This window comes from Psammomys obesus, unplaced genomic scaffold, assembly GCF_907164565.1.
Source record: "Psammomys obesus unplaced genomic scaffold, mPsaObe1.curated_primary_1811, whole genome shotgun sequence".
Taxonomy (NCBI): domain Eukaryota; kingdom Metazoa; phylum Chordata; class Mammalia; order Rodentia; family Muridae; genus Psammomys; species Psammomys obesus.
In genome coordinates, this window is record NW_026594428.1 from 17,755,290 (window position 1) to 17,773,443 (window position 18,154).

Sequence of the window (18,154 nt, forward strand, 5' to 3'; positions counted from 1 at the left end):
GGGTGTCAAACAGCCTGCCCTTGAAATCCTGTTAGAAATAGTCCGTGTTCCCCTTACTTTGGAAAACTACTTGGTTACTGAGCGAGTAAAATTCTTTATCCTCTCCATCATTACTATGAATGATAACTAAAATCTCATTCAGTAAACACTCAAGCCACTGGGAACTGTGAATGTCTGGTACTTATTGAAAGAAGAGCCGGGCTGTAAAGTTAACTAACAACAACCATAATAAATAACGCCAAGTGAAATAACTCAGATCCAGAATGATAAATGCTCTCCCTCCCTCTCCCTCTCTCTCTCTCTCTCCCTCTCATTTGCAACCTCTCACTTCTTAGGCTACTGTCTTTAACTTAGAATGTGTGTTGAGATTAAGGCCATGAAACTAGAAAGGGGTTACCAGGGCTCTTAAGGGAGGGAGGCAGGCCACAAACAGTATGAAATTAGAGGTGAGGTGTACCAGGGATGGAAAGGTTTAAGCTTGATGGGAGTGGGTGGATAGAAGAGAGGCAGAGGTGGGGAAGGGTAAAGTAAAACTAAGGATGCATTTAAAAGCCATGTAGAAACATAACATTTTTAAAATTTATTTTAAAATGCAATAAAAATGTTTGAATGACTCATGTCCTGTTATCTATTCTTTCCTTCTTCCAATGTCCGACCCGTTTGCCTTTCTGAGTGAGGATTGATCATCTTACCCAGGGTCCTCCTTCTAGCTCACTTTCTTTAGGTGTACAGACTTTTGTAGGTTTATTCTTTATTATATGTCTAGTATCCATTTATAAGTATGTATATACCAAGTGTGTCTTTCTGCTTCTGGGATACATCAATTAAGGTTGATCTTTTCTAGTTCCCACAATTTGCCTGAAAATTTCATGATTTCCTTGTTTTTAATTGCTCAGTAATATTTCATTGTGTAAATGTACCACAGTTTCTGTATCCATTCCTCCGTTGAGGGATATTTGGGTTGTTTCCAGGTTCTGGTTCTTACGAATAAAGCTATTACAAACATGGTTGAGCAAATGTCCTTGTTGTATACTTGACCATATTTTGGATATAATCCTAGGAGTGGTATAGCTGGATCTTGAGGAAGTGCTATTCCTAATTGTCTGAGAAAGCCCCAGATTGATTTCCAAAGTGGTTGTACAAGTGTACATTCCCACCAGCAATGGAGGAGGGTTCCCCTTTCTCCACATCCTCTCCAGCATGTATTATCACTTGAGTTTTTGATCTTAGCCATTCTGACAGGACAGGAGCCTACCACGGAGGGCCTCTGAAAGACTCTACCTAGAATTGCATCAAAGCAGATATTGAGACTCGTAAACAAACTTTTGGCAGAGTTCAGGGAATCTTAGGAAAGAAGGGAGAGATAGTAAGACGTGGAGAGGACAAGAGTTCCACAAGAATAGCAACAGAACCAAAATATCTGGGCACAGGGGTCTTTTCTGAGACTGATACTCCAACCAAGGGCTATTCACGGAACCTAGAACCTCTGCACAGATGTAGCCCATGGCAGCTCAGTATCCAAGTGGTTGCCTAGTAAGGGGAACCGGGGACTGTGACTGACATACATGAACTCAGTGGCAGGCTCTTTGACCGCCTCCCCCGGTTGGAGGCGCAGCCTTGCCAGGCCACAGAGGAGGACAATGCAGCCAGTTCTGATGAGACCGGATAAGCTAGGGTCAGATGGAAGGGGAGGAGGACCTTTCCTATCCATGGACTTGGAGAGGAACAGGAAGGAGATGAGGCAGGGAGGTTAGGATTGGGAGGGGAGAAAGGAGGGGACTACAGCTAGGATACAAAGGGAACAAACTGTAATTAATATAAAAAATAAAAATTTAATTATCCCCCTGAGGGGGGAGCAGCCTTATCAGGCCACAGTAGAGGACAATGCAGCCACTTTTGATGAGAACTGATAGACTAAGATCAGAAAGAAGAGGAGAACCTCCCCTATCAGTGGACTTGGGGAGTGGCATGCATGCAGAAAGGGGAGGGAGGGTGGGATCGGTAGGGGAGGAGGGAGGGGCTTATGGGGGGATACAAAATGAATGAAGTGTAATTAATAAAAAAAATTAAAAAAAAGAAAATATCTCCCTAAAAAAAAAAAATTGTTAGAATGGAGGTGATTCACATGGGTGAATAACAGGAAGCCATAGATGATGAAAGTCTCAAGGTCAGGTGTGGGATACCAGGGAGGCCCTGAAGTTACTCAAAATACTGCAGGTTGATGCCCTTGCTCTTCTTTGACCATCAGAACTGGATGGTAAGACCCTCTTCCTGAAGATACCTCATACCTTGGTTGGAGGATCTAGAGAAATCAAAAGCCTCCTTCTTGTTAGCCAGGTTTCGCTGTCAGAAGCTGCTAGAGGAGAAACGTGGTCATACACAGTTGTGATCTCTGTGAGCTGCAGTAATGACTTTGATGCTTGCTCATGGGTTTTGGTTTTTGTTGGCTTGTAGGTTTGTTTGTGTTGGTTATTTTTCTCTGTGGCTACTTGTGGGTGTTTTGAATTGCTGTAGTTTAGTGCTGTACCAAAGTTGTGTAACTGCTACAAAGACTTGTTTCCTGAACAAATTGAAGTATCCAGCCCTTTGTGGTCAGTTTACCATTCTCTGTATATGTGAATGGTTTTGTTGTGCCTGTAATAGAATGAAATTTATTGTGCACATTATCATGCCAGAAAAATGTTAAGCATTTTGCTGAGTGTTCAAGTGTGTTATACTTGTGCACACTGTTTTCTACACAGCCAGCAAACTAGAGTGGGGAAATATAGCACTTTTTACCTTATCACATGTTAGAGGAATGTTAGCAATACTCTATTATCTTATATTTAATTATTAAATGTTAGATATTAAAATAATTTAACAAGGAACTTGCAAAAAGAATTTATTACCCTCACTACTTGCATTTTCCCATCAAAATTTAATATTCTTAGCTGGATCACATGTCTATCTGTCCATCACTCTCCAGATCCTTCCTGAGTGCATTGCATGTAGAGTTATAGATAACAGTATACATCCCCTAAATATTTCCTCATTTGTAATCATAACCGGAATTGAATCCTTGTCTTCAGTTCCATTTTCCCCCTCTGAGGTACAATTTACATATAAGGAAATGCACAAGTATTAAAAGTACTTTATTAAGTTGCTTTTCTGTTGTTCATGAAACTGCATTATGGAATTATGGGAGGAAGTGTATACTTGAGTCAGTGATGTCAGGGACAGCATGGCAGTAGGTGCCAGGTGTCCCTTTGTAAGGCTTCTCTCACTGAATGCGCAGCTGTGAGAGCCCTCCTTGCTGCCACATATGTCTGCGATCCTGGGTAGCTTTCCATCTGTGTGGTAGGTTTCCATTGCGTGCTCACACTCTGCTTACCTGGGCACTCATGGATGAACAATGGGATTCTTCCTGCTCTGGAAAGGCTATGAGTGAAGACGAATTCTTCTAAGAGTGTTTTTGGGCATTGTATTTTCTTGCAAAAGTTCTTGGGTTGAAATCCATCAGCTGTTGGTGTAGCTTTCATACACAAAGAAATTTCCTGTGAGCTCCTCACATGTTTGTACAGTGTACCTTCCCATAACAAACTGCTTGAATTTTGGTGGCTTCACGCCTTTGCTAAGAATGGCAATGTCAGTCTGCTTAAAACTTACAGTCCAGGGCTGAGCCCTGGGCATTGGTTAACCAGCACGTGCTTCCCTGGGCAACACTGCTTCTCTTACTCTCAGCACTCCTTAGTGTAGGACCGAGGCCTCTCCGGTTTTCCCATGTCCACATTACCATGTCTATTCTTGTCTGAAAACATCGATACAAGTGACATTATGCAGACTGAGTGTGTTGTACTTATGTATTTAGGAATATTTATATTTGCATATACATATGTGTATGTAACAACAATTAGTAAGAAAAGAGACCATGAATTTGAAAGAGAACACATATAGGAGGGTTTGGAGGGTGGAAGGAGAAGGGGGAAGGATGTAATTGTATTCTAATTTCAAAGAATAAAGGAAATAATTAAAAGATAGATGTAAGGCATTTGTTTGTAATGTTCATCTCTCAGTAATATTGGGCATTTTTATTATTGGGAGTTGTTGTAATATTGGTGTTTACCACTAAAATGACTGTGTTAAAATAAGATTCCTATAAAAATTTCATGTGGAACAGACACACACACACACACACACACACACACACAGACACAACTGGTATATTACTTTACAAAAGATTATCCCCAGTAAATTTTCATTATATGAAGAATTCCAACTGCATTCCCTGTAGGAGCACCAATGATACATGCTGTTTCAGACATGTACCTGCACATGCAGGGAATTATAGGGACCTAAAGCCAGGTACCCTGGTGCACAGCCTCATTTCTCTGCCTTTTATGGCTGCTGTTTTATCATTTCATTTGGCTTCTCCTATGACAGAGACTCCTTCTGCACTTTCTCTGAAACTTTGACCCGTGTGGCTCCTTTGCACCATGGTAAAATGGAAGTATCTCAAAGTCCAAATTACATCCTGTGTAGTCATTTCCGTCCACCTGTAGCACTGTAGCAAATGTTAAACTGACTTAAATAAGCTATTGATTTTTTCTTTATTTTTTGTCTCATGTCAAAAGTCTGTTATGTCAAAACTCCCATAAAATTCTTTTTCTTTCTTCTGTTGAATTTTGTCTTATCATTTCTTTCAAACCACTTTTGGTTTGACTCAAACCACTTTTGTGCCCAGATGGTCTCCCTGTTGTAGAAAATCTGGGGTAAATTGTTCTCCAATCCAGGTCTCAATACTTTCAGCATATGATGTTTTACATCAATTTCTACATTATCACTTAGTGATAGTTTGCATGTTGTTTCCATTCTGAAGTATAATTTTTCTCAAAGTAATAAGACTTAGCACTTTAACAGCCTTTTTAAATTGTTCAAATTATTTTTAAATCTCAATTTCAGAAATCCAGAGTATGAAGTGCATCTAGCACTTCTTCAAAGAATTAAATAAAATACAAAAAAAATAAAAATTAACTATTCGCTCTGCAATGAAGACAATGCACAATGCTTAACCTGGTTCATTTTTCTTGGGAAAGAAATTATCCTGCAGAAGTTCAGTAGGACTTGCACGTTTAATAGTCAGTCATTTGACCTATTAGTGTTGTCTGCCAAGGAGCACTGTGTGCCATACACACTATTTTGATTATTGTTTACACTTTAACCAAACATCCCAAGTTCCCAGGCATGAATGTACTTGCTCTGGATTCTGTGTGTAAAGAATCCAAGTGGGGCAAATGGAAGGCACCCTCCTGTTTTTTTGTGGCATCAACCAAGGTCATTCACATTAGCAGTGTAACTCGGGAGTTAAGTCCAAGACTGTTTCTCGCCTGCATCTACCTACTCACTGTGCCTGTGTGCAGCTCCTGTCTCTCCAGCTGGCCATCTTGGATTTTCATGCCACATGGTTGTCATAATGTAGCCAAACAGCATTTATGGGCGCTGGCTTCCCAGAGGTGTTTGCATTAATGAAAAGGACTAACAGTTGATGATCATCTAAGACAGAGCCTGCAAAAGTTAGAATTTGAGAAGCATTCCCCACTATTCCCTTTTATTAGTAGAAACAGGGCACTGGCGAGTTCAGACTCAAGGGGAGGTAGAGAAGCCACCATTTCTTCCTAAAGGCTGGCGATGGCAAGAGTGTTGCCAGTTGTTCAATCTGTGCTGGCATTGCTCGTCAGATGTGTGTCTACTTGACTAGTCAGGCTTGTTTCATTAGTTTCCTTGGAGCTGTGGAGTATTGGTCCCATAGTTATTGTTTGATTTCTTGGCATTTCCATGGATTGATGGTGGGTTTTGCTGATTCCACCTCCAAAAGCTTTTTGTCACCTTTCACTTTAAGCTGTAGAACACAAACTAGGTGCGTGCAAGCAATTTAACATCTGCCCCCCAAAAAAGCCCAGGGGAAAAAAAAGGAAGAAAGTTCATAAAAATTCCCTGCTGGGTAGATTAATCTCAGTAAAGAACAGCTGCTGGGTTGACTTTAGAGAAGAAAAATATTTCTGAATATTTCAACTTGTAGCTCAGGCTTACTCTTTCCTTTATACAGTTGTGAGAGCCTTTAAAAACCTGCGAATTCAACTGCTCATCCTCAGAATATACAATTCATACTGATAGCATGAAGAGTTCTTGATTGAATCTCTAAAAAGGAATAAAACGAGAGACATGAAATATGACCCTTACCCACAGTTTATTTTACCCAGAGAAACTGAAATTTCATTCCCTGTGCATAATTAACCTTAGGGTTAGATACTGACATTTCTCAAATGTCCCCATTCTAATTTAAGGCAACAAGGATGGTCATGTTTTTGTTGTTATGTGTGGTGGTGGTATTATTTGCATACGTGCATGTGTGTGTGTGTGTGTGTGTGAGTGTTCACATATTCACATATGTATGCACATATATGAGTATGCTAATTAAAAGTTTCCACACTAACATCTTACTCCATTTGGTGTGCGTTTTTCATATTAATACAATAGTTTTAGAGAATCACTTTATATTTCGGTAGAGAAATCAGATAGAGTGTACTAATTGCAAATGAAACACACACACACACACACACACACACACACACACACACACAAATCACATTTGATTTCTTGTTATTTCTTCCTGACTGCAAAAGCAAAAATGAAGAAAACTTGAACCTTGGGGAGAGGTGGGGTTTTCTCCTTGGTTGACAACCACCTGTTTTAAACTTACCTCGCTTCCCAGGGATCCTTACCTTGCTTCTGTTGTGCAAAAAAGTCCAGTCACCACACCTACCCTTTTCACTTTCCTTTTCAGTCAGGTTGCTTACAATTACGCTATAAAGCACTGGGTTTTGTTGTAACATTTACATACATGCATATCATTGCATGTGGTGCTCTTTTCTTATTCCAGCAATTTGTCCATGGGTCTGGTAAGAACTAAGTCAACACTACCCACTCCTTTCAATAAGATCATTAAGCACATCAGGTGAGGAGGATTTTCTGACTTCCTCCCAAGCTGGATTAAACCAACAAATTAAAATGAAGGATGTCCTCAATGGCTGTGGGTTTCCTGTGCTGCTTCATCAAGCCTCGCTCTGGATTCTGAGTTCCCTGTTGTCTTAAACAAACAGGAAGTCCTCAGGAGCAGAGCAGGGATATGTTAATGACAGCTGCCACTGTTGAGTTGAGATTTATCTTCTTATAATTGTCACCAATTAGAAGCCACTAGGAACACATCACAGAACACTGATAAGTGAAAATAATGTTTCATTTAACAGGAAGCTTGAATGAGTGAAATATTGCAATAGGCTTAATTAGAGAGAGGAAAATTAGTTTGCTCAAGTTTATAAATTGGATAGGCATAACTGAAAACAAAAGACATCCAAAAGAAGGGAAAAAAAGTCAGTGGAATTTGAAAAGTATGTTCTTTCTGCATATGTAAATGCAACCTGTGGTGGGGATATGAAATGATTTCGCTTTCTCTTTTGGAAAGGAAAATACTGACTGTAAGAGAAAATGGCTGTCGTACCCACAGCTCTGGCTTTTCCAGTCTCTCTGCCCCTTTTCTTCTGTTCTACCACCTCTTCCTTCCGTGCTGATCTCTTAGCCTTGGGAGAGGAAGTGTGATATAGACGTGTGTGGACGCACAGCAGCTGTGATTGCAGGAACAAGACTTGCTAGATCAAGCCAGACAACCAGCACAGATGGGAGAGAGTATCACAAAGTGTGCCCCACCACTCGCTGGGGAGACATTGGCAATCTATGGCTGCTAGAAGAAGGATAATCACTTTTCTTCAGAGATCTGGGCCCATAGACGATATCCAGGCAAGAATGAGTAGGTTTAATCAAGACATAGGGTGTGTGTGTGCGTGTATGTGTGTGTGTGAGAGAGAGACAGAGAATTGTGTGTGTGCTTAGTTCTGTGAGAATGTATCATACAAATAGCTTTGTGTAACCACCACCAATGTCAACATTCAAAGCCATTTTGTCGCAGAAACGCTCCCTCATCCACACTATCCCCTGTGCCTATCCTTAAGACTAGGCTATCATTAACACATTCTCCAGTCCTCTAGGTTTGTATTTCAAGACTACTCCTTCTTTTTGAAGGCCTCGTAGTCTTTCGAGGATACACTACTTATCATGTATCAAAAGCTGTTCTCGCCCCTGCTAACGAGGTTTCGGTAGTGTGATGTGTTGGTACCATTCACTGCTCTGCTGATGAGGGATGTCTGGTGGCACTCTGGCCTTTGGTAGTGACGAATAGATCTTCTGTGAATGGATGTGCGGCCACTGAATTTTCTCCTGAGCTTTTGATGACGTCAGGTGTCTCACACGGTCACAAGGCTGTTACTGCCCTTCAGGAAGGAGAGACTGAGAATGACGACCCGCGGTTTCTGCTCTATAAAAAGTCGAAGTGCGCTGTGTGTGTGTGCTTGCGCACAGTGCACCCCTGTGTTTGAAGGAAGAATGGGTAAATGTAAAGCTGGGAAATTTGTGTGCCTTAAAGAAATAGCAAAGTGAATCACACACACACGCACATACAACCCCTTAATAGCTTCATATGCACAGGTACAGATGAGGAAACTGTGACATGCTCCTGAATCTAGACTCACTCTCACTCACACACAGTCACAAGAACAAGGAAGCCCAAGTTTAACCTTCCTTTTACTCTGGGGTGAAGGAGGCATTTGAACTAAGACTTCGAGGGTTGGCCCTTGGAATATTTTGCTGGGAACATCACATCCATGAGCAGATAGTAACTGCTCTTTCCTCCTCCCTCCTCTCACATAAGGTAATGAGCATCCAGCTTCCATATCCATAGTGCTCTCCACTCTGCTCGGTCTAAGGCTCAGAAACCGCAGTGTTCAAATTAATCAACATCTGACTGTGAGTTACAAAGAATGCCGAAGTTAACTGATCAGTGTGGCAATGTGCGAGAGAGTAGAGTTAACACATAGACTGCACAAATGGCTCAATTAAATTCTTTGGAGAGCACTTTACCACAGTTCCCCTAGTGATCAAAAACTGCAACTTATTCTACTCCGATTTGCGGAGTGCCCACTGGCAGAAATATTATGATCGTTTATTTTCTAATGTAGTTAGATGTATTTCTCCAACTACAATAAATGTCTTGTGTACTAGTAGAAACCGTTTAAAAAATAATTTCTAGCCCATGCATGAGAAGGTTCCCAGGAATCTGTGGAAGGAGATACAGTATGAGAAATTCTTATTTTATAATACACCATTTGTCGCTGCTTCCAATATTGGATGTTATACATAATATGCTTCTTGTATTATAGCTACAATCAACTCTGAAACTATAAAATTAATGTCAAGAAGAGAGACTTGAATGCATTTCTTTCCCACGGTAAGAGCTCAGCTTTTGTGTAGCTAGCACATTTTGTGTGAAGGAGCCTCAGGCTAGCTCTTTGTGGCGGTGACAAACAGGAGTATTTATCTCACAGGAAGTAACCCTAAATAGTGTACGTGTTCTTTCTGCCATGCTTAGCTCTCATCAGCTCACTCCCACACGTGACAGTATTGTGGCCGTTTGTGATTCACACCGGAGTCACTCATACCCAGGCTACCATTGGGGGAGCATTTGTGCTGTACTGTATCAACTGCTTGCATATTTTGTCAGTTATCAATGCCAACAAAATTAGCTTAGGAATGTGCATATATTTGGCCTCAAACTGAAAAGAAGTCCATGATAGCAATGTGATTTCAATATATTTCCTAACATGGTTTTGAAAATGGTCCTGGTTTTCACCACAGCAAGAGTGATGGCAAATACCAGGAGAGATGGCCTGCATGGCGCTGATTGGAGAAACTTACCTTTCAAAGGCAAGCCATCTTCTTTTTTTTTTTTTTTTAAATCATACATTCCTTTCCTTAATCCCTATTTTAGCTTTGGTGAATGATAGAAAGCACAAGTTCTTTAGAACCTGTGACATATTAGTGTGCTAATATTTATTTGTATCCAAGCAAAGAATCCTGTGTGACTGTCCTGTGGAATCTCATTTTGTCCTGTGAAGTAACCATTCTTTCTCAAGCCTTTGTTCTTTTGGCATCTAGTCAGGATTTTCCTCATGATATCAACTCCTATGTTCATGTCACTCTTCTGTGGATTCAAGTTCTTTACATTCTTAATTTTCATAAAATTTGTATATGAGAAAGATATCTCTGTCTTTCAAGTGAGGCAATAGTGCTGGCTAGATAGCAGGTGATGTACCTGATGTCCAATGGACCTGCACACAAATGCCTCGAACAGGGGGACTCTTGATGCATTACCTCCTAGCTCTGTGTGCTTGACTGTAAATGTTCCTACACTGTTGTCACTTAGGCAAATGAGGTTTCCATCACTGAACAAAATACAAAACAATGTACAAAAATTAAAATGGTTATTTTAACCCAGGTTTTCAGGTCTCTGTCAGTGATACTTTGAATTTATTATTGAGCACATCTCAATGAGAACATGTGGAGAGGCAAACTCTGCACCCCGTTTGTCAGACAGCAAAGAGAGAGGAAGACACCAGAGTGACACCACCATTCCTGTTCGGGGTCATTCTCAGTTGTCAGTGGTTCTTGTCCTTCCTAATGCCGCAACCCTTTCATACAGTTCCTCGTATTGTCATGATCCCCCATAAAATTATTTCATTGCAACTCCATAACTGTAATTGTGCTCCTGTTATGAATCGTGTGTAAACGTCTGTTGTAGTAAATCTGTGAAAGGGGTCACAACCCACAGGTTGAGAACCACTGCTCAATTTCTAAAAATTCCCTATTTCTTAAGACAGACACAGTCTTTTCATAATGTCCCATTGGGTCATTGCCTTTAACAAATGGGCCTTTGGGAATATTCAAGTAGCAGGCTACAGCGAAAGTTATGGAGAGCTGGCGATGTGTCCTGTCTCCCTCCTCAAATTTACAAGGGGTTGCTCACCAAGAAAATGTAGTCTTGTGGCATCTTCCCAGGACCTGTTATAAACAGTAAATAGTAAAGGTGCAGAAATCACCACTCATGGTGTTTTCTTGTACCAGCTGTTCCCATTTTCCCATGACTACTCCCCCTTTGGGCCCTCCCACAGCCAGCACCATGCACTACAAAGAAGAAAGATAGGGTAAGCCATAGTCAATCAATTTATAACTACTGACATCACACATTTACAATGTATAATTATAACCGTGGCCAGCTGTGATTTATAAATGATTTTAAGCCATTGCATGCTTCTTAGGTTGTCTAAGCTGCTGATCAGCTCACATATAAACACCTGAAATATAGAAACTGATTGAATCCCCATAGTGTCTCCTTCCACGGATAAATATTGCTTACAGTTTTGTGGACCAAACCTGTGAGAGCTGGGCTCCCACCCCACACAGTCTGGTTTCAGAGATGATCCTGCCCACTGCTGCACTTGTGATGTCCTGATTTAGCTTGGTGTTCTTAACGCTAGCCTTTGTAGCCCTGTAAAAATGCTTGTAGTGGCAATAAATTATGTATTTTGTTGAAATAATCATGGCAGAATGATTCGTGCTCTAAGAAAGAAATCAATGTGTCATTTACACGGAGGATACTGTGACTATGGTGTTCATTTGGCGCTATTTCAGGGACAGAAGCCACAAAACAGTGACCAGAGGGAAGAAGAACTATTCACCACTGCAGACTGGGAAACAAAGCACACATTGAAAAAGCAGCAGTGGCCTATGGAAAAACACCACACACCACACAGATTAATCCTCATCATTTGTACCACACACATATCATCCCCACACTAAGACTTTTGACCAAGGTCATTTTATTTTGCAATCACTGCTTCCTAGTGTGAGGTACTGCACGCAAAATTAGCTACTAAAAACTGTTTTCTGCTAGAGCCAGGGTCAAGACAAACAGAGGCCATCAATATGAGACTCTTTGTTCTTGTCGGGTAGAATCAAACATTAGCTTGGAAGCAATTTATTTCACAAAGCTTCCCCTGGCTTATGTTTTAGGTGCATTGCTTGGCCTCAAAGCAAACTTAACAAAAGCCTCATAGTTCTGTACCTTTATTTCATCTTGAAAGAAGTTGGGAGCAATAATGTCCCACCTGGTTCACGGTGGAGACCAATGCTCCAGGCATCTGAAAGTTGCAAAAGAAAAGATTTGAGCAGGTCCATCAGAAAGAGTGAGTAGTAATGGCTTGGTTTGTGTCTTTTCCTGGCATCAAGAAATCCTCTGAACTTTCATATATACTTTTTATTTGAAATGCCTGTAGGAGGGTGAGATGATCCTCAGAAAAGTCAGTAGTGTAATCCACTTTGCAGGCAGCTCAAGGTAATTCTCTGGTCTAAACTAGTCTCACCGCACACATACTTCATGCCCGCAGAATATGGTTGCTAAACCAGAAATGTTCAAAAGCCCCTACTTTAATATTTTGCCAAAGTGACTCTGCCATTTTCCTCTGATGTGACATGGAGGGGAAAATGAACTAGGACTTTCTAAGAGTGGATTCTTTTTCCCCATTGTACTAAATTTACTTACATCACTGAGAATGTTTACTGAAGATAATTTCTAACGTTAGTTTTGAGTGTGTCTGAGATAAAGGTCTAGTCTGTGATGGTTTGATAAATAGTTAGGGTTTTGTGTTTGTTTGAAATTTTTTTTAAAGAAGTATCCACCTTACAGTGCTTCTTAAGAGAAGGAATCGAGCACATAAAACATACAATTACGTAGAATCCAGGAGCAGAGAAAAGGAAGAATGCACTTAAGGAAACAAAATCCATACTTGCCGTTTCCTCTGGGGACGTCTGCACTCTGTGATCAGTCTACTAATGCATTTTAACTGTGAAAGGAATCAAGGAAGCCACTGAAGTGATTAATGCTTTTTGTCTGCCCCCAAGGAATATGACTTTTTTTTTCCTGAAAGGACATTCCTATATTGCCATCAATAGTGGGGTTTTTTCAATTGTAATAATAACAATAAAATGTTCCTTCTCATTTCTGTGGCGTTATAAAACCGGAACACTTTAGAAAGAGATGAACCAAAGCATAGCTGTGGCAGTATGATGATCTTGATTCTGGTGCAGTGACTCATTCACCTATCATCGCAGAGGAACAGACATACCCTGAAATGGCCCCACCTCCTCTGTGTAGGAATTGCCTTGGGACACCTCCATCCCACTCCATCCTTTGTGAGGGGAAAGTCGAGAAGGAAGAATTGGCTGTGGACACCAACAGCGACACATTTCCTAGTGTGTTAGTGTAACCTACAGAATCGATCTTCAGCTTCAGAGTTTCCATACCACAGTGCTTAATTTCTCACCAGCATTCTGTGTGGGCTGGCAGAAGTGTCCATTCTTAAGCGCCCATCCAAATGCAGGGCTTAAGTTGGTAGAAAGTTTAAAGGCCTCATGTCTGCCCTTCCGAGCCTGGATGGGAAGTGACACCCTCCACCCCCTCCCTTGGGGTGTTGTGTAGCCCCATGTACGTGGAATGATCTGGGCATCAAGCACCTCAGTGTCCCGCAGGGAGAGAGCAGGACTCTGCTCTAGTTGCCAGGAAGCGTAAGCGGTACCCGTCGTCCTTACCCAGTGAGTGACTCTGGATTGTGGGTGACGAGTTTGCACTGTGGTGTTGTGCCAGTTTGTTCAAACCTCTGATAAGATTATTAGGAGCTGTGTGGTCACCTTCTGTAATATAACTAAGTTCTGCTGTTAAAGCAAGAGAAAGGTTGGTGAGTGTTGAGGAACAGCAAGGCCCTGGTATATAACAAACAGTAGTACCAAATGCTGGGATTGCTGTGGGTCTGTAGTAGTTTGGAGGTAGTAGTGGTTTCTTTATTGTGTCAGGGAAAAAAGCAATATTAGCATTCCCTGGGACTTCCATAAGTGTTACTACATCTGCCTGGCTTAAGACAATGTAAATTTATTCTCACTCAGTTTTGGAGGCTGGAAGTTTGAGGTCAGGATATCAGCTAGGTGACAGTTCCTAGCAGGACAGAAAAGGAAGTCCCTCCCACACCTCTTCCTGATTGCATGGCTTCCACTGAGCAACCCCACTCTTTACTCCATCTTTACCTGGCCATCTCCGTGTCTGTGTCAGTCCCCTTCAGTCTTATATAAGGTGATTTCATTTAAATCCCTCCCGTAGATAAAAGGACTGAAGATGGTCAAGCTTGATACAGCCTCCAAACCCTGTTTCCAAATAATTTACCATGCCTGTGTTTCAAGGTTTTGATCTAAACTTTATTTGGAGAGAAAGCCACTGCTCAGCCCACCACAGCATGAGAATGCTTTCTGTCCCTATCTAAATAGCAGCATACACACTAGAAGGTTAGGCCAGCTTGAGAGTTTGTCCAGCCTTAAGATACTGAATAACAGAGCTTGGGTCAGCACTAAATTGAACATGAGTGTCTTACCTAGTGAGTCCACCATTCACTGCACACAAGGACTCTAGCACTTCATTATTTAGAGCAGACAGTCAACCAAGCCTGCAAATTTTCTGAGTGTAGGCTTCTGGTGGGGCTTCACCTATACATTTAAGAACTGCTACAGATGATAATGACACAAGGAAGATGCACATAGAGTTGCTCAGAATTAGTACGTTCTAGTGCAGTTTCTGAAAATGTCCAATGGTGTCAATGTGGTTATTAAGACCACAACAGCGCATGCATGATAAAAAACATTCTTCGTGGAGTATGAGAGCCATGATGACCATGGTTCAGATGCATCATGGTGGTTCTTGAATTTTAATATGGAACAGCCTTATGTGCAATGATGTCCACTAAGGGAAACTGCCCTTTCATTTTTAAAATAATGACGTGTGTATTACATTCCCATGCCAAGGGTTGAACTTTGTGGTTAGATATAACTCTTTTATAATACTATATCTCTTTAATGGGTGGAAGAGCTTCATGGAAATGAATTTGTAGATACCTTTTTATGTGTCAGATCTGTCTTTAGCTCTTAGCATTGTAAAATTCTTTTCCATTTTGCTAATATGAGTTGGCGCAGGAGCACGACACCCTGTAATAGTCATTCATTTCTAAAGGGACCATTCTTGTTCTCATTTACATCAATCATGGCTTTTTTGAGTGCTGATTTATACCAGAATTCCCCTTTCCCACATAAATGTATTCAGAAACTGCCTCTAAGGTACAAATTAAGGGTCTAAAATCCACTTACTGTTCGGGGACTGATGAGCTATTCATAGAAGCTGCTTGATCAAGGCAAAGATCTGGTGAAATACATGTAGAAATCCATTCGCAGAATGGTATCTGTCACTGATATTCTTATTTCTCATCAGTTATTGACATAAAATGACGGCACTATTAGAAGAACGTGCAATGGAGGTTGTTCACACCCAGAAATTTCAAATGTATCTATCTATTTTATATTTAATGTATTTATCTAGTTTATATTTAGTAAGCCATTCAAAATAAATCAGTCATTTATGCAGGCCTACTCTGAAATGCCATTGGCATATTGGCATATCATATGTATATATATACAATTCCTAGTTGGATCATTCTGATAAGAATTATTGTTAGGAGAAAATGTTCAAAATATATATTCAGTTGATGGTAATGTTATTATTCTAAGGCACTTTATTTAAGCCACAACAATCAACTGGAAGGAAAGATTCATAGGGAAAGGTTGAAGTGAAAGCAAAGTTATTTTATCTTGTTTTTAATAAAAAGGGATACATACCACTTTATTAGGCTACTTTACAGTGTCTAATACTATGCAAACTTTAGGTATTTTAAAATAATTAAAATTGAGTAAAAAAGAATTATCTATAAGCTATTGCTTAATGGATTGGATTTGTGAGAAAAAATGAGCTATCCTTATGAAAATGACTGAACAGTGTCCATTCATAGCATGGTATTACCTGTAAATCATAAATGGATAAGTAGCAAATGCATGAAAATTAAGCGTCTATCTCACTGGAACCTCTTTCCTTTCTGAGGGTTGAGAAAGGGTTCCAGGAAGCCAGTTTTCCTGCTCTGAGGTCCCTGCGTATCTTGAGTTTAGAGCCCTTTCTTTGCTAATCAGCTCATTACAGCTGTGTGTTCTCTTTCTTGCAGTTCAGCAGGAGAGCAGTTTCATTGGCAGACACAAGGTAAAGTACAGCCACTTGATGGAATCTTACTTCTACATTTACCTCTAATTTTCGTATGAACTTAGATTTCTATAAGTGAATTAGAAAAAAAAAACGTGACAGTAAAAATTTACTAAAGTTATGCTAGCTCATGATTTGGAGTGATAGGGTTAACTTCTCTTAATTTTCGAATAAGTTAATCTTCTCCAACAATACATATAATTGATTAACTTTGGTTTCTGTGCTTGATGTCAAGGCTTGAGACTGTGTTGTCTAATACATGTAGCATTTGATTGTTAAATGATAACCTAATTCACTGATTCTCAACTCTCCTAATGCTGTGACCCTTTAATACTGTTCCTCATGTTGTGGTGACCTTCAACCATGAAATTATATTGTTGCTACTTTATAACTGTAATTTTGCTCCTATTCTGAACTGTAATGTAACTATCTGATGTGCAGGATATCTGGTATGCAACCCCTGTGAAAGGGTCATTTGACCTGCAAAGGGGTCGCAACCCACAGGTTGAGAACCACTGACCTAAAGCTTTCGTATTAACCTACCATGCTTACCACGTTTGTGTATCTCCTTTCAGATGGTCAAAAAGATATCGAAGATGAACTTACAACAGGCCTTGAGCTGGTGGACTCCTGTATTCGCTCTCTGCAGGAGTCAGGAATACTTGACCCACAGGATTACTCCACGAGTGAAAGTAGGTCACACAGCCACCCCACCGGGTTCTGTATCATGGATTTTCTTTTTTCTTTTTTTTTTTTTTCCTTAAGACAGTCTCCTGTGGCCCAGACTGTCTTCTCACTGAGTATGTATATACCCAAGAGAGACCTCCTCGGATTAATTCCTCCATCTCTGAGAGGCTGGGATTGCAGGATTGCAGCTCCTGCCTGTGCAGTGCAGGGAAGGGAATGTAACCTTCATCCTAAGCAAGCTGTCTCCAAACTGACGTACATCCCAGCCTTGACAACCCCGCTAGAAGAGAGGGAAAATAAAATGGGAGTAGTGTGACTATTCAAACCATAATATCATTACAGATTATTCTAGTTACTTTTTATTGTTCTGGTTAAACACCATGATAACAGTGAGGAAGGCAAGGCAACAGGCAGGCTTAGCAAGAAGATGGAACTTTGTGACCACATCAGGAAACATAGCGGGGAAAACTAGAACTGGGACAGGGCGCTTTCAAGACCTGCCCAATGGCAGAATACCTTCAGGAAGTCTCCTTGTTCTAAGCCTCCCCAAGCAGTGCTACCAAGTAGGAAACCAATGTCAGATATGCAGACATTTCTCATTCAAACCACTACACAGGCAATGTGAAATAAAGGCTTCATAATCTACCTTTCTTTACTCTCAACGATTCCCTCTGCAGTAATTAGGTTACAAACTCGCCTGAGTCAGCTATTAGAATTTAAATTTTTTTCACCAATTTTCAACTTCTAGACAAATATAGTTTGTGAACTCATATGTATTTGTTTAACCAACACAATGACTGTCTTAAAACTAACTGTTCCACATACAGATCATTGTGGACAAAGATCTTCATGATCTGAAATTATATAACAAGTTTGGTTTTCCATGTAATATAATCACTTTTAACTACTTTGTACTATGTGATATGCAGCATTACATGTCTATGCCAACAAATTGCAATATTTCTATAATATTTAAACATTCATTTGTAGTTATGCTTTTCAGCTAGAAAGGTTGAAGTTTGGAAATAAAGAGTTCAGGCATTGGGATAAACCCATTCTTAATAAATTATAAAGTTCTGTGGACTTATTTTTTTAAAATTTCACAGATGGCTGAAATGTTACATGATTAAATCACACATCTGGTGCGTCTCAAGACCCAGCTATACCTCTCCTAGGTGTATATCCAAAAGATGCTCAAGTACACAACAAGGACATTTGCTCAACCATGTTTGTAGCAGCTTTATTTATAATAGCCAGAATCTGGAAACAACCCAGATATCCCTCAGTGGAGGAATGGATAGAGAAATTGTGGTACATTTATAAAATGGAATACTACTCAGCAATTAAAAAACAAGGAAATCATGA

The 18,154-nt window shown here is 40.4% G+C and overlaps 1 protein-coding gene across 2 annotated transcripts in view; it reads left to right on the forward strand.

Annotated features, from left to right (window-relative positions):
- Ctnnd2 (catenin delta 2) overlaps window positions 1–18,154 on the forward strand; it is an 894,554-nt gene that overhangs the window by 464,098 nt on the left and 412,302 nt on the right. For both annotated transcript variants that reach the window (XM_055618984.1, XM_055618985.1), the window contains exons 4-5: window positions 16,068–16,102; window positions 16,678–16,794. In XM_055618984.1, coding sequence (XP_055474959.1) covers window positions 16,068–16,102; window positions 16,678–16,794 — 152 coding nt within the window. The remainder of the gene's footprint in view (window positions 1–16,067; window positions 16,103–16,677; window positions 16,795–18,154) is intronic.